This window comes from Rhipicephalus sanguineus, chromosome 8, assembly GCF_013339695.2.
Source record: "Rhipicephalus sanguineus isolate Rsan-2018 chromosome 8, BIME_Rsan_1.4, whole genome shotgun sequence".
NCBI lineage: Eukaryota > Metazoa > Arthropoda > Arachnida > Ixodida > Ixodidae > Rhipicephalus > Rhipicephalus sanguineus.
In genome coordinates, this window is record NC_051183.1 from 162,533,286 (window position 1) to 162,549,734 (window position 16,449).

General features: G+C 48.3%; 1 protein-coding gene across 1 annotated transcript in view; it reads left to right on the forward strand.

Moving 5' to 3' along the window:
* The first annotated feature begins 7,844 nt into the window (after positions 1-7,844).
* The window catches only part of LOC119403657 (parathyroid hormone/parathyroid hormone-related peptide receptor-like), a 246,366-nt gene continuing 237,761 nt past the window's right edge, over positions 7,845-16,449 (forward strand). Inside the window, exons 1-2 of the mRNA XM_049418388.1 lie at positions 7,845-7,979; positions 8,343-8,437. Coding sequence (XP_049274345.1) covers positions 7,845-7,979; positions 8,343-8,437 — 230 coding nt within the window. The remainder of the gene's footprint in view (positions 7,980-8,342; positions 8,438-16,449) is intronic.

The following is a 16,449-nucleotide window of genomic DNA, read 5'->3' on the forward strand; positions in this document are numbered from 1 at the left end:
TCCTTTTCAATTAACAGATATCAGCTGCAAAAAGGACTGGCTATGGATGGAGGATGCCTATGCACTGTTTATCATGGTGCAAGTGCTATAATTGAACTTTAAACTACTGCACCACTATCCTTCACAAAATATAAGTTAAAATTATTGTTACAGACATAGAGCTCCTATTTAACACTTATCTTAAATCTACCGTCAGAGTTGAGTGCATAAGAGGTCAGTACAACCTATCCTAAAGAAATGTGGTTATGGTGCATTTTACTAGTTACTTTCGACAAAAACGAAAGCAGCTTTCATTCACCCCTTGTTGATTTACCAAACATCTGTTCTTCACGCAATCCTCGGGCAACAGTCAAGTGTGCATCAACCTAAAGGTTCGTTGTTACTAAAATAATGTGACTACGCTTGGCATTTGTCAAATCTTTAAGCACAGATTTGATTTTACTACAGCGACATGCCATGGATGTTCAGTCATCATAAGGCGCTGCAACATCAGCTGCATCAAGCAACAGCTCCGTAGATATTCCTCCAGTAATTTATACTTCTGTGTTATTCATCGCAGTCGTCACTCATCGGTAGCAAAAATGAAGTCAAATGTTGTCAGCACTTTTCTTCCATTTTCACATTGTAGCGATGACAAAGGATGGAAGAAAGAGCAAAGGTATTAGCAGAAAGTGTAGTTATTTATTTAAAAAAGCTTTTTCTGTGCCCCCTCTCCCTCTAAAAGTTTTTTGCATGTACTGCACTGCATTTCAGGGTCGTTATACATATGAGAATCTATAACATCACTTGTGCTGAGCACAAAACATGATTGAACAAGATTTCCAATGCGGAATCTCAAGCACATGGAGCTGGCATGTCTTGCATTGAGCCAAAGATCAGAAATAATGACAATGTGGCAGAGAGCAGTGGTCATTACAAAGAAAAAGAATGTATGCATGAAAGTTCCCCATTTTCTAAGCATTACAAAGGTGTTGCAAGCACTACTTGTAAGTATGCCAGACGCATGATAATTGATACCAATTGCTGGTTCAATATTTGCAGGGAAAATATCAGCCCTGAAGTATTGTTCATTGAGCAGATGAAGTACGCATTTTCGTAAATCCTTTTAGTAAATTCAAATGCTCACTACTTACAGACCACAGTGTGCCAGTGCAGCTGCCACTATCCTGCAAGTGTGTCTGTGGCTACACAATGCTCACTTGGCATGGAGGCAACAAGGGATATTGGTGAGCATCCATTTATTTTGCTTAATAATGCTGCCCTCTGCCAGGAAATTCACACTATGGCTAACATGCTAAGATTACGTGATAATCCCAGGCAAGCAGAACATTGTTATAATTGCGACCAGTACCGTCAGGTAGAAAAATATTAATTTACAGGTGTACTGGCTCAGCTGGACATCAAGCTTCATGTTCTATGCTAATGCCACTGCAACTAAACATTAATGAGCGCAGTCCTTGTTTTCGTGTGCCTTCATATTTATTCATGCATATCATGCTCAGTGCCAAAAAGCCTAAACTAAATGACTCACTACCTCAATTTCCTAGATAGCATGTGCATAGAATTCAGGTAAAACCATAAAATGTTTGCATAAAAACTGATATCCTCATCAAGAACATAAAACTATACCTCGCAACAGGACACAGGAAAGAATTGAACAGGACGAGTGCCGACTAAAAACAGATTTATTTGAGCGACACTTTTTTTTACAACAGCAAATCGCATGCGAAACAGTCGTCCATAGCCGTACATCCTAAGATAACATTGTAACAACCAAGAAAGTAAAGTTATTTTTTGTACAGCTAGCTCTAAATATGCCAAACACATTTATCAGGCTCATCTCTTATTATATGCAAGACTCACACGATTTCATGCCGTTTTTTTTGCCTTTTGCACAGTCGATAATTTTGGTGTGCCTAAAAAGCGGCTTGTATTTTTTATTTTATTTTATTTCACACAACTGGCAATGTCTAGGTAAGTGCATTGCTCTGTGGGGACAGAAAGAGTTACAGTGCTCTTGAAGACTTAATATTTCAGCCTCCTGGCTGCCCAACATATACTAAACTGCGGCTGAGCGGAATCTCGTAGACAACATCCATTTTACAAGGCACATACTAAGTTCTGTGAAGGATTCCACGGCATGCTTTGTTTTAAAGTTTTGGTTGGTCGTTAGCAGAAATGGGTCACCTTGTAGGCTTTCAGGAAAAGTTGCGTGTCCAACAATGTGGCACATGTATATGTTCGAGCATCACACCTGTTCACACTAAGATCTGTTTAGCCGAAGTTGACGTGTTGCTCTTACGTATCCTTTTCAAGTCAAAACAGCACCCACCTTTGGTACGCATGGTATTAAGTTCTTTTTTAGTTGAATGATGTCACCAACATCTGTTATTAGTGAGAAGATAAAAATATAGCCCATACTGCTCGCCAAAAATGACAAGTATACCAAGTGTTTTCTGCTCTCCTGTTATCCCTGCCCAGTCTTTTCAATGGTCTGATAGCATCAACTGAGCATTAGGAAGCTGGAAAATGGTTCATAAACACAGGCTAAGTTATAGTCATACCTTTTCACCAGAATAGCATTTGAAGCCCAGTAAAGGTGGGCACCTGATGTTGCGATGAGAAATGAGAGGGATAAATTAAACTTGACGTCACGTTCCTTCTTTAGGGTATTTTCTCCATAATTTCAAATTGTCACTGATTGCACGTTGGCACTAAGTAGAAATTTCTGTTCACATTCAGATGCCCTGTATAATATCTTAAACAAGAGCAAAACTATAAGACTAGCAGGCTTCCTAACAATGAAAATGCCCTTTTCTTATTGCAGCATATGTCCGGCTCCTCCTCCAGGATGTCACTGAACGCTGCAATGTCTCAGTGAGAAAGTATTAGCCAACAAAGCAGCTCACAAGGCTATCACATGACTGATCCTTATGTCGACACGCCTTCAAAAGAAGAGCTCCTGATGACACAACAGCACCGATATCGAACACAAAACTAGCTGGTTTTTTTTTTCAAGATAGTCGTTTGCTTGTCCAGTAGCTGCAACATATTGTGAAAGTGTGAGCTGTTTGGTGGTATGAATACAAAATGACATTCTTTGTAAGGGAAGTGTAATGCATACAGGATCAAGCACAGACTCATCATTCAAGTGAGCTGCTTGGCCAGCTTAGGTTTCTGATCCAATCTGCTAAACGAGCGGGGGGGGGGTGCTTTTAAAAATGTAAGAAGGACAATATTGTAGTACAATTACTAATAATAATCATGTAAGGTCTTATATGTGTCCAAACCACAATATGATTATGAGGCACGCCGTGCCTCGTAGTCGTATTCTCTCTGGAACATTTACTACCTGGGGTACTTTAACGTGCACCGAAATTTAAGTACACGGGCTGCTAGCACTTCACCTACATCGAAATGAGACTGCAGCTGCTAGGGTCGAAACTACAACTTTTGAGTTAGCAGTCGAGCACCATAATTACTGCACCACCGTGGCAACTCTGTTTTGTAGTTCGGCTGTCATGAGCATGTCCAAAGGCTTACTGGCAAGGGAGATTACCGAAACTGCGTAGATGAGCGCAAACTTGACAATGTGCGTCAACGTACACTCGGTACCGCTCACTGATAAATAGGCTTAAATAGGCTTTATGAACAGTTGGTGTAACCGTTTTTAATGATAACTTTTATTTTCAGCCCTGCTATCTCACATAACTACTCCTCACGATGTGTTTGAATGAACATGCATGAGTAAATCCTTTCGTGAACTTTCCAATGACAACCTCTTGAGAGTGTCTGTCGTGTGACATCCCCATTTGCTCATGCCATCAAACCACTCATGCCTTTACAATAGCTGTTTTGTGTTCATTCTAGTTCTGTGCTGGATATGTCAGTACAAAATAAGATATCTAATTGGAAATGTGATATCGTACTGCAGCGCAGCCTCCTTCATGCATTCTTGAAAAAAAAAAACTGGGAAAAAGTGTACTGCGTGAGAAAAAGTACAATCCAAGTTCACTAAAACATCACACAATTAGGCTGGCAAAATAATTGGGTAATGTTGGCATCATGCAAAATGAAAACATATTAACGAGGTTCCACTGTACCAGCGAAAGGAAAATCATGGCTGGCTGGGGAAGTGTAGCAATTTACTTTGGCAGCGGTCTGAAGAAAGGGGAAGGACAAGAGCAGCCAAGAATATAGGAATAAGACAATGAAGTCATTGTCTGCATAACAATTTTACAATCTATATCAATCAAGCAACACGTGCACATGTGGCCCGAGAAGCAGCGCCCTGTCCACTGTAGTGGCAAGAGGAAAGAACAGGTTGGTGGAATACCATGAGCATAACTAGCCATATAGAAGGCCAGGGAGCAGTTGCACAAGATAAATTCTGTGCTCCTGTTGCGACACTGAATCGTTGAAGTTTCTCTGTACTCTAATCCTCCACCAGCCACGAGTTGAACATCTCGTTTTCATTACAGCACTAATGCATTTAAATGCAGTTTTATGTCCGCACTATATTGAACTGCGGAATTCTGTTCCAGTCATGTTCTTTGTCAACTTCTGAATTCCTGTTGCATATTGCGAACCACTGATATTCATTGCATCTAGTATTCTCTGTATTGCCACATCCACCTCTGTATTTTTGCTACCCACTTTTGTAGGGCCCTTTCACCCTGCAGTAGGTTGAAATAAAATAAAAGGCAGGTGCTATTGATGCGGTAAATGAATGTGTGAACAGTTCTCTCTACTTACCAATGCCATCAAATCACCTTTTCCTCAAAGTGCTCGATAGTGAAAGCCGACATAGGTGGCTGATGGAAATTCATTGCGCATACAGCCTACAACACATGCTGGCAGCACCACACGGTTTCGTCGTCCCAGTCGGCCCCAGCACGTAAATAAACCTAAAGGCGTGAAGTGGTACTTCCTGCACAAAGACATATTTTTATGGTGCAAATGTCAACAATATTTCGGTGATGTCCGTGACAACAGTTAGGTGGAAATCGCACCAACCCTTGGGCTTGGCTTGGGCGTGCACACGGCCCATTGGGAGGCACGAGGGTCAAAGCCCCCTACCTCGGTTGACCGAGTCCAAAAGACATGCTTCACACTGAATGAAAAAAATGAATATGATGCGATGACATGCTTCCCACAATGCCTTACTTATGGTTCCCGACTTTCCGGGAGTAAAGATTTGAAGTAAACAGCTCTTCAAATGCAACAAAAGGGGCCTTCGGCCGCCAGTACTGTCAAAAACCTGCGTGGCCATAACCCTGCACCTAAAACAATGAAGGGAAAAGCGCGACTGAGTAAATTGGGCAGATTTTGCGTACCCACTTGGGAGTTTAAGGGGGCGGCTTACCACCCTCCGTGCGCACTCATATGCCTGCAGCCACAATGCACAATTATATTGGCACACTACCTCCTCCCCCACCAACCCCCTTTATTTCTTTTTTTTTCGGGAAAATGGGAAAGCAACCTAATTACTTGTGCAGGTCGGATGGAGTAGGTACGCCATGATCCTCAAGTTTCCAATACATGGCTTCCAGCACGGCGGGATTTAGACACAGGCTGGGGAAATGTGCGTGCCGTGTTACGCAATCGTCAGTGCCTTTAGCAAAGACTTGCGCAATCACTCGACGACGCACATTTTCCACAGCTCTTGCGCTGCGCACACAAAACCCACAAAGGCACCTGCAGGAAAAACAATAAATGAGTGTGCGGAAAGATATCTCTTCCCACGTCCTAAACAACAGCCCGGTACCAAACGTAACACATAATAATCAAAACGAAAGGGAGTTAGGCGCGCACGGCCTACATTTTCACACTTATATAAGCGCAGCGCGACGATGTGGCCCACTGCGACATTCCGATAGTTCTAAATATTTATGGTTTCTCCCGACGGCTGCTGCAGCACTACAGCAGGTCATCGTTCGCGCTACATTCTATCATTCTATGTTGCCGAGCCGCGATGGACAGGAATCTTTCCGTCAAACACTAGGTCGGCAGTGTCATTCAGTCTCAAATATGACTGCCGTTCAGCCTTAAATATGACTTTGATCGTTATGCCAGTACACGTATCCATCAAGAGAACGAGCAGGTATCACACTTACCATTGCATACCGTCGGCTCCTGCGTCCGGTGACGGCGGCGGTTCGGGGTCGTCGTCTGCCAGTGCGGTGTATCGGAGTATGGGTACCCATCTCAGCTGTCATTCGTTCCAAACGCGCGCGCAGGTTTGCGTCCATGGTTGGCAGGTCGAACTGCGGCAGTTCGAGGCGCACACCCAACGTTACCAAACCGACTCGCAGTTTCAAGCACGCGCGATACACGGTGCGATGGGCTCCACTCGACGACCACGCAAGCCGACCGGAAGTGGCGCCACGGACCACGTGGTTGCGCCCAGACGTCAGAGAGAACAAAAATGAAGAAAAAATTTCCGCCGGCGCTGAGGTACTCTTGGGCGGAGCCTCACACCTCCGCGCTTTCTCCCTCCACGCCCTGCCTAGCTTTCCGCGCGCTGACGGCGTTGAGTTGAGGGAGAAAGCTGCGGATCGTGATTTCTATAATTTGGTAACACCACTTAGACTTGACGGATTCGAAAAATTTTTGCGGCATATGACTCGTGAAAAGTCATACGTCAATAATGACACTATTCGATTATAACTCAGAAAGGTGTTGCAGGGCCCCTTTAAGCTCAGCGGGACCGTTTTTTTGTGATTACCAGTGCCGCATGCTCTTTATCAGTCGAGAATCGATGCACTCGCTAGGCCTAAATCTATTGCTCGCTTGACTGGCTTGGCGTCAGCCATCTTGATTTTGACGGGGGAGGAACTATTTCTCCACTGAAAAGGGAGGAAAGTTCGTCCATTTGAAGACGAACATTGGGGACATCGCCGTTTCTCCCTTAAAGGAGAGAGGGTCACTCCATTTTTTTTAAGAGTGCACCGCCGGTGTACCTTAAGTACGGAAATACCGAACCATCGGGGCCGGTACGCAGCTTTTTCAGTGTGCGAGACTTCTCTTAGCCACTGATAATCGCTTCTCGTTACCGAACACAATGAGTAAATCGCGCACCCGGAAAGGTCCGAAGAAACTGCGTGCCAATCACGACGTGTACGGTATTTCCGTACCCACCGTAAGGTAAACCGGCACTGCTTAAATACTGTGGCAACACAGCGAGCTTGACTTGCATTTGTTTTGATTTAACGCGAGGCACACAGCCGCTGTCAAAACGATATCGCAAGCGAGGCATTAAAACGTATGGCCACCTGATCTGACGGTTCAACGGCACTGATTTTCTGGCGTTAAGAGAACTAGCTTTTTTATGCTGCCCTATTATTGAAACATTCTTGCGGCCCTCTCCGTGGACAAGAAACCCTTGGCAACTTTAGTTTTCATAAAAGTTCACATTTCAATAAAGCGAAATTTTCCTAGACCGAAGCAAATTGCGTATTTTATGGACTTCTCATAGCGGGGTTTACGTATATCGCTCATTTCAGTTCCTGCTCTGCCTGCCTCACTCCAGCGGCTCGAGCGTGGCCACTCCGTTACTTGCGATTAAGGTCAAACTCTCGGTACCCAAAGATAGTGCGTATGGCACCCTCTTTAATGGGGACGAGCTTGTAGGCACGAGTTAGAAGCAGCATGTTCGTTTTCACATCTCGGTCGAGCACAGATTGCGTGGTGGGCTTGCACACAGGCGAACTCAGCAGTAGCAGTGTGTTATAATGTGCGATAATGTAGTGGCTCATGAAACAACTCACATGCTTGAATGGTATAACCCAATGGCTTTGTATGAAATTCCAAAGCATGAGAACATGCGATTTTTTTTGCTCCGCATGAGTGCAGGAACTGCGACCAAATACTGCACTGAAAATGGCACATGGTACTTCAGCCTCCAGCACGGGCATCTCTGGACCAACTATTCCCAATGCATCACGGGAAGGACATCAGATAGCCTCACTATACTGGAGGTGAGTGGCTGAGAAGACTCAGAAAGCAGCGTCAGATATGCCGTATTCTAATCAATTATGCTTTAAAGGATGCGCAACGTAACTGCGGTTCAAATTATAACGCGCTAAAAATATTCAAGATAGTGTGCCTATCAACTTAACGTTGAAATATTCACATTTCGTCCGCAGATTAATAATTTCCGAACGCTTGCTGACAGCGTAGTATGTTAAAGTAATAATAAACTCTTATGCCACAGTCATTATCATTGTGTTATGCCAAAGCAAGGCAGCGACGTTGAATTACTGCAATCGTTAGGATTTTATCATTTTCCCTAACTCCACCGCGCTGTTGGCATGAGCATTCTGGTGCTTGACTATTTACAGCCTCACCTTCCAAACATCAAGCTAATCTCAAAGGTTGGATACACCGTATCTTTGGTCAGCCTTTTCATCGCTTTCATCATCCTGGCTTCAGTGAAGTAAGTTCACGCTTTCTTCTGCACTATTGGCTAGTTTGCGACGCAATTCCTTCTGCGATTTAGAATACCGTGTCAACGACGTCCCTTCTCTACGGATTAGCCCTCCTTGGCGTTAAGGGGCTGGAGTACACGAAAATGGGGAAGCAAGCTTATTCACTATGTCAAAATTTGAAGTATTTCATAAGATATACGTGCTATGTATAGCATTGATTTGTAAAAGCGTGGATGCTGCTTTGCTGGCGGTCTTATGATGCTGCAGCCTCCAGAAGGCGCAGGGATAACATTTGTATTACATATTGTGACGACTGTTAGTGCATTGATGGTGCAGTGATAAGGAACGCTTGCTTGCTCAGTAAACGCGTTACACAAGGAACACTTGCTCGGGCAGTAGAGCAGCAGCAAAATATAGGAATGGGTACAAGTGCGAAAAAAAAAATTTGCAGAACAGCGAACTAACCTGCAAAAGTGGGCAAAATTTCTCAGATGCTGCTCCTGTGTATCCGCCGCCGCCACCACTACCGAGTGTGAACACCGGTGTGCAGTAGCCATTTATAGCGTATTAGATGGAGGTAGCAGCATGTCACGTGGTGCGTTGACGCTTGAATATTTTTTCTGCAGTGTCGTCGTATTTCGGTGTCCGGGACCCTTGCGTCAGTGGATTCTTCGGTAGAAACCTGAGAGGGGTGGGGTGCCGACACTTCGACGGCGCGTCGTAGTCCCGAGCTTCGATTACCAGTTGGCACTGCAAAAGTGAGGAAAATTTCTTAGATGCTGCTCCTGTGTATCCGCCGCCGCCACCACTGCCCGAGTGATACTACACTAGCAAGTTGGTTTCGGTCTTCTTTCGTTGAAGAGCGAGTACCAGTCTTTCACTTCTTTGAGACGGCTTTCGGCGACAGACGCCACCAGTTCACGATGGAACCGCGCACCTACCAAGCGCGACACTTGCGCTTGTAAGCGTTCAACGGCTCAATGCCGGCATGACTTCTGTAGAAAACCAGACGGACAGTTCTTCGCTATACCACGCTTGACCACCTTCGAATGCACCGAGCTGTAATTGAATAGCAAATTTTCGAAACGGGGTTGAGATGCCCTTTGCCCGAACACTTTAACTGCCACTTTGTAAACATGGGAAAGCCATCACATAGTTTCCCTGACGTTACTGCGAATAATTCTTGCAAGAAATGTACTTTCATTGCAAGAATGCAAAGGCAAATCTTGAGACAAATTTCGAGCCCAGAATTGACCTCAAAACTTTTGAAGTATTCGTGCACCTAAAAAACAGTAAAGCTGTCGACGTTGATGATATACAGATGAGACTTGTCTCAATGCTACATATTTCTCCTTTGGGGGCGAATTCTACAAAGAAGCCACTAGAACAGAGAAAGGTTTCGCCATTTCAGTCACAGCGGCGAACTTGACGATGGAGCATATCGAGAAACAATCCATGGACATCGCCGAAAGCGTTTCTGAGATATGTAGATGACACCTTTTGCGTGATCAAGCAGTCTAATATCGGCAGTTTTTTAGCACGCCTAAACTCAATCGAGCCGGTGATTCAATTCACCGTGGAACGTGAAAAGAACAACGTTCTTCCTTTTCTTGACGTGCTCGTCAGACGGATAGGAGGGTGTTTGAGCTTTTCGGTTTACCGAAAACCAAGGCACACCGGCCGATATCTAACGTTCAACTCCAACCACCCCACCGCCCACAAAGCATCCGTTGTCACCATAGGCGTGCGCACGGGGTGGGCAGGGGGGGCCGGCCGTCCCTCCTAGTCCCCTAAGAGGGTGGAGGCAACATGTGGCCCATACGTTGACTAAGTGGGTGGGGGGGGGCTGCGATGAACCTTTGCCCCCCTGATGGGGAATCCTGCGCATGCCTATGGTTGTCCCGACGCTCTTGACCCGCGCAAAGGTCATCTGCAAATCGAAAGAGGAGCGCACAAAAGAAGAAGGAGCGGTCGCTGGCGACCTCTTGAACAATGGGTACACAAGGAGCTCCATCCGCAGTGTATGCCGATTACGTCACTACTGTAGTAATTCCCCCCTTGTAGCCGTTGCTGCAGAGGCTGCCGCCAACAATGAAACCTCCTCCAAACAACCCTTTCGTGTCGCCGTCCTATACATCTAGAGAATAAGCGGGCAACAGGCGAAGATATTGGGGAAGGAGGCTATCCGGTTGGCACACAAACACACGTCAGCACTTGGACGACTCTTTCCGCGACCGGCAGTCGAAATAAAGATTCCCCAGGGCTATTCTACGAAGTTGCCTGTACTGATTGCCACACCGCTTACATTGGCGAGACGAAAAGCTTTCGGAAATGATACGTCAACACAGAAACGACCTACGTATCTTCAATGCAGTACGGAACGCTCTGGCAGAGCACAGCGAGAAGCTGGCCAATCGCTTGCGTTGCTCGATTGCGACATGGCTTACTTGAACAGTACTTAAATTTGCTGTATGCCTGCAATCTCCTTTAGGAGAACTTGCGTTTGGCCTAGTTGGTGCGTACTGTTTGACATTTTGACCGCACAAAAAAGACGAGGACAGAGGGAGGTACGACGACACGGGCGGTACCGCCCGTGTCGTCGTACCTCCCTCTGTCCTCGTCTTTCTTGTGCGGTCAAAATGTCAAACTGCAATCTCCTGTCATGTGTTTAGGGTGCGCGCGCATTTCTGTTTCTTTCCTTTCTTTTTCCTTTCTTTGTGCTTCAATACAAAGCATTTAGTTGTCATTCAGCGCTCATGTTGTGCAGTCTCTTCTTTGTGTCTCGTTTTTTGCGCTGTTCAATATGAACCCCAACCAACTAGCTCAACTCTCCCTTTTGCTGCAATCGCATCAACCTTGAAGCCGCCCGGGGCATCCAAACGGAAAGTAGCCGCACCAAAAGACAATACTTGGAATCAATGAAGGAAGGGAATACTTGGAATCGTGGCGTATACAAATGACACCGGGAAACATCAACTGGTCTGCGGGGACGCTGCGAATATTGTATGTATACGGCCATCGAAATCAATGGAGAAGGCAACGCATTGAGAAGAGTGGTGGAAAGGGACACAATTGCTAGCTTCGCACCCGGCCGGACAGTCACCCCTTCAAGAAGAACGGGCCTTGATTTGTAGGGCCAGTCTTTTTAAATAAAGAAGTAAAAAAAAAGCATAAAGTGGCTGGAGTCTTTCCTTCTGATAATTTCACCCAGCCGGACAGGTATCTGCCCAATAGGTCTACCTTTAGACCCGTGAAGTGCGTCACTGATATCATTTTCCGCCCTTTCGGGGATATAATTAATAAGGTATTAGAATCTGGTCGTTTCCAAAGGGCGATGAAACAAGCGATAGCCACTATTATTCATGAAGGTGGTGAAAGGAAGCCGGTTACTAACTATAGGGCCACATCTATCTCCCAGTATTTTTGAACGGTCTTAAAGGGCCAGTAAACAGGCTCCAACTTGTTTTTTACACCCCGCAAACAAGCTCGCCAATTCGTACAGTAGACCGCGGCGATCACATTTTCCGAATATTACAGCGCCACGCGCCGGGGAGACCCTCCATTTCAAAAAACAATTCCTGCGCCTCTTTCCTTCACCTGACTAATCCCCCTCGGGCGCGCAGTGACGCAAACTTCTCCATGGGCAACTTGACGTACCACTGAGCTCGTCGATTGGTCTAAACCAGGTCTGAACAAGTTAACGTCTGTTCCTGTTCCCACCCACCGCGACGAAACTACGCTTTGTTTCTTGGCCCTGCGGTAATGCGGTTTCGGCCCCGCAGTTGTCGGGTTGTCGCGCGTATATTCCTCGCACTGCATAGCACCTGCACGCACTTCGCCTTCGACATGAGCAACACTTGGAGGAAGCGTAGTTGAGTTGTCGGCTGCAAATCGAGCGGAGAGAGGGGGACTCTCCGGACGGCTCGCGCTTGCTTTGTTTTCCCATTGCACGCGCGGCAAACGGGGTTCCACACGCTTTTATGTGGCGCCCCTTCGTCGTCTCGGAAAGCAAGCACGCATTCCTGCTGCATTGTGAACTGTCACAACGGTTTAATACTACCAAAGAGCTGAAAACTGCCCCTCAAGTTACCGAGCACGTGCGACAATGTAAACAATAAACAACCAGGAGCCGCAGCAAGCGGAAGTGCATTGCGACTGATCGAGCTCGCCGATGACCTCAATTGCTGACGTCGTGTCACGTTGCCGAAGTGGGCGGAGTCATGGCGACGGGCTACGCCTTTCCCTCCCTGTAGCGGAGAAGGGTGTCGAGGCCGCGCGAAAACGTGAAACCACCTGAAACGGATGTTCTAACCCCTGTCACTTCCTTATTATAGCGCGTACTCGCAAAATTCTTACGGCAGCATGTTCGCATAACAAAAGTGCGCATTTCTCTTCATTGAGATTTTTGCACCTCGGAGTTGTTTACTGGCCCTTGTGGGAATCTCGCCCATCGCCAGGTAGGCTTGACACGTGCTGCGCACCAGCGATGCGCGTGGCCCACTCTCAGGCTTTAAAAGCGGCAGCCATGGCACGGCCTGGACAGTCGGTGACGGAACGCTGCGTGCGCGGGAGGGGTGTACCCCGCCCGGGCCAAGGTTAGGGGCGCGTGCGTGTGCCCACGTTGTTGCACCGTGAATCTTTCCCATAGTTTTCTTAGTGTTATGAAACATTTACTTTGGAGTTCAAACGGCCAGAATCACTTCCTTGACAGCATGACGGCGCGAACCCGTCATCCTAGCCTTGGCCCTAGCGGGGCACACCCCTCCCGCGCACGCAGCGTTCCGCCACCGAGTGTCCGTCCCGCGCCACGGCTGCTGCTTTTAAAGCCCGAGAGTGGGCCACGTGCATCACGGGTGCGCAGCACGTGTCAAGCCAACCTGGCGATGGGAAAGGTTCCCACACATTCCCCCCTGTGACGAAAGCGTTCGTGGCAGGTGTCGAAGGGTCGTTCGCTTTGGGTAGGACTCGGCGGCCGTGTCGGTCGACTGCAGTGCCAATGCTACTTTACGTCTGAGTCCGGTCGTCCGATGCGGTCAGCTGGTGGGTGCATTGAAGAGACTCCCGAGTCGTCACGTAACTGTGTATCACAGCCTGCCAGAGAGCCATGCTGGCCACTTTTCGAAAGGTGACGGCCGTCGTTGGTGCCCTGCTGCGAGGGTGGATGCCGTCCTCCATCACAGTAGGAATCACTGCCAGACTCCGAGGAACGCCGTTGTCTCTGTGAACCCGAGGTGACACTGGAGCGCCGCACATGGTCGTCCATGCGACTGTCCCGAAAGGGCTCGCGGTTCCCGATTCGTCGGCGCTCTTCTTCCTTACGCTGCCGTACCAGGCGCGCCTCAGTCTCACGCTCTCGGGCAGCCGTGTCAACGGGTCGTGCTTCGCCGAAAATGGACGATGGGGCATTAGGTGCAAGCCTGGCGGCCTTCGGCACAGCAGCACCCTCCTCATTCGCTTCCACGGGTACCGAGTGGGGCTTGAGCTGGAGCCCCCTGCGTTCCCGCGGCGCAGAATCCCGATCGCAGTCATCCCGGTCACCTGGCTCTCCGCTGACGTATTGCGGCGTGGCCCCGGAAACAAGCGCCACCGAAGGGGACGCGGACGGATGTGCCCCTTCGTCGTCACTCAGCGTCAGCCCGCCCTCAGCGGTAGGGACCGCCAAAAGGTCCGAGGCATTCTCATTCTCTGCGGGTTCCACGACCTAGGCCTCCTTGGTCCGACCGCCGGCGTCTTCATCCTTGCTTTCACCGAAATCCTCGGCCTCGCGCTCTCCTAGAACCTGTGCCGGTGAGACCGTTTATCGAGCCACAAGCGCCGCCCATTGTCCCTCGGCCACAGTCGGGACCTGAACTCCTTTTCCCTCGAAGTAGGCCGCGGTCATCTCGTCCAGTCGTTGAAGCGCCTCGCGACACTGTTGCATCGCCGTGCCCATCTTGCTGGCAGCAGATGGCTAAATCCACGTTGGGCGTCAGATGGCGGGTTCGCGCTGTCGTGCTGCCAAGGAGGTGATGCTGGCCGGTTGACCTCCAAAATAAACGTTTAATAACACTAAGAAAACTATGGGAGAGATACACGGTGCAATAACGTGGGCACACGCTCGCGCCTTTGCCCCGGCGGGGCACACACCCCCCGCGCACGCAGCATTCCGTCATTGACTGTCCGGCCCGCGCCACGGCTGCCGCTTTTAAAGCCCGACAGTGGGCCACGCGCATCTCTGGTGCGCAGCACGTGTCAAGCCAGTCTGGCGATGGGCGAGATTCCCACACCCTTTAAAAGAAATAAGTTTGAACCGCTTGAAGAAATTCTTTGCGAAACAAAACAAAATTTCCGATTGCGAGCAATATTATTGCCAGGGAGAATAAACGGAAGCGACATTACAACGCCTGTATTATTAACACAAACAGAAATAATTGCCCATAACATCGAGAAAAGGAGTAGCTGTTGCTGTTCTTATAGACTACACAAAAGCCTTTGACTGTCTAAACGATAATACTCTTTTAAACAAATTGTATTGCTATAGCGTACGTGGTGTAGCGCTTTCCTTGTTTGATACCCACTTGAATTATCGTCAGCAGTGTGCCACGATTAATAATTGCGTGTCCTCATTTAAAATGTTGTAACGCGGCGCTGGAAGAGCATGAAAGAAGAACGAAGAAGTAGAACGGGCGCGAGGGATTTATTTGGTGATCGGCATCATCGGACCATTCCTTGTCTTTTGCCTGCCGCTTCATTGACTTCATTGTAAATAAACCCATATCATCCGTAACAGTTTAATGGTGGAGGTGCGGGGTAACCGACGCCCTGCACAACACTGTCGCAGACGACCTTCGAAGAAGCCGACGCCTAGCCGGACTACCTCCGGAACACACAGACATGACCGACGCCCGCGAAGGCACGTCGGCCGGCAACGCCACCGAGCAAGGCAGCCACCGACCAAGACAACCTAGCTACTGGGCACCTGAGCCACGCATATTTTCAGGTAGGACCGATGAAGACGTGGACGATTGGTTAAAGCACCACGAAAGAGTGAGCCGCTATCACGAATGGAGTACGTCGGCGAAGCTCGTGAACGTGGCATTCTTTCTCGCCGGGACCGCTCTGCTTTGGTTCGAGACCCATGAACACGTGCTGACCACTTGGCCAACCTTTGTTGAGGAACTGGAGGCCTGCTTTGGGGACAGAAGTTACAAGAAAAATAAGGCTGAACGGACACTCGCACGTAGAGCACAATTGCCCGGCGAAACGTGTACGACGTACATTGAGGAAGTACTGAAGCTTTGTGGCATTGTGAACACGAACATGTCCGACGAAGACAAGGTGGGACATCTGTTAAAGAGCATCGCTGAAGGTGTTTATAGCTTTTTAATTACAAAGGAAAACCTGTACACACCTTCCGAGTTTAGGCAGCAATGTCGGGCATTCGAGGCGCTGAAGACCCGACGAATTTTGCCGACATTCGGGCGCTTGGACAACGTCCCTACGGTTGCAAGTATGGGCGTCGCCACCTGCGAAGACCTCCCTCTGATCGTGCGTCGTGTAGTTCAAGAAGAGCTAGCATGGCTTCAGGGAGCAGAGGCTGGCTATCAATGCGCATTCGACGAGTTTCCCGAACCACCATCCTTCTGGAAGCGAGAGCGTCGCATCGAGTATCAACCACAATCTGAAGAGGCGCGCTCCAACACGGGCTTCCGGTTGCTCCCGACGTCACGGTCGCCGCCGGATGTCACCAAATTCTTCGCGCCCGTTCTACTTCTTGTTCTTTCGCGCTCTTCCAGCGCCGCGTTACCTCGTTACCTCTGAGATAACGTTACCGCGTTATCTCCGCGAACCTCTGCTACCACTAATTTGAACCGTGACATGCCAATATGCTACACGTGCGGCCTTCGAGGGCATATCTCGCGCTGCTGTCGCCGCCAACCGCGTGCGCCACGTTTCTCGGCATACCCGGCTCGTGTACACGAAACCTCAACCCCTCAATCTATCGTTAGCCCTCTGCGACAGCAGTGGCCTAACAGATTGC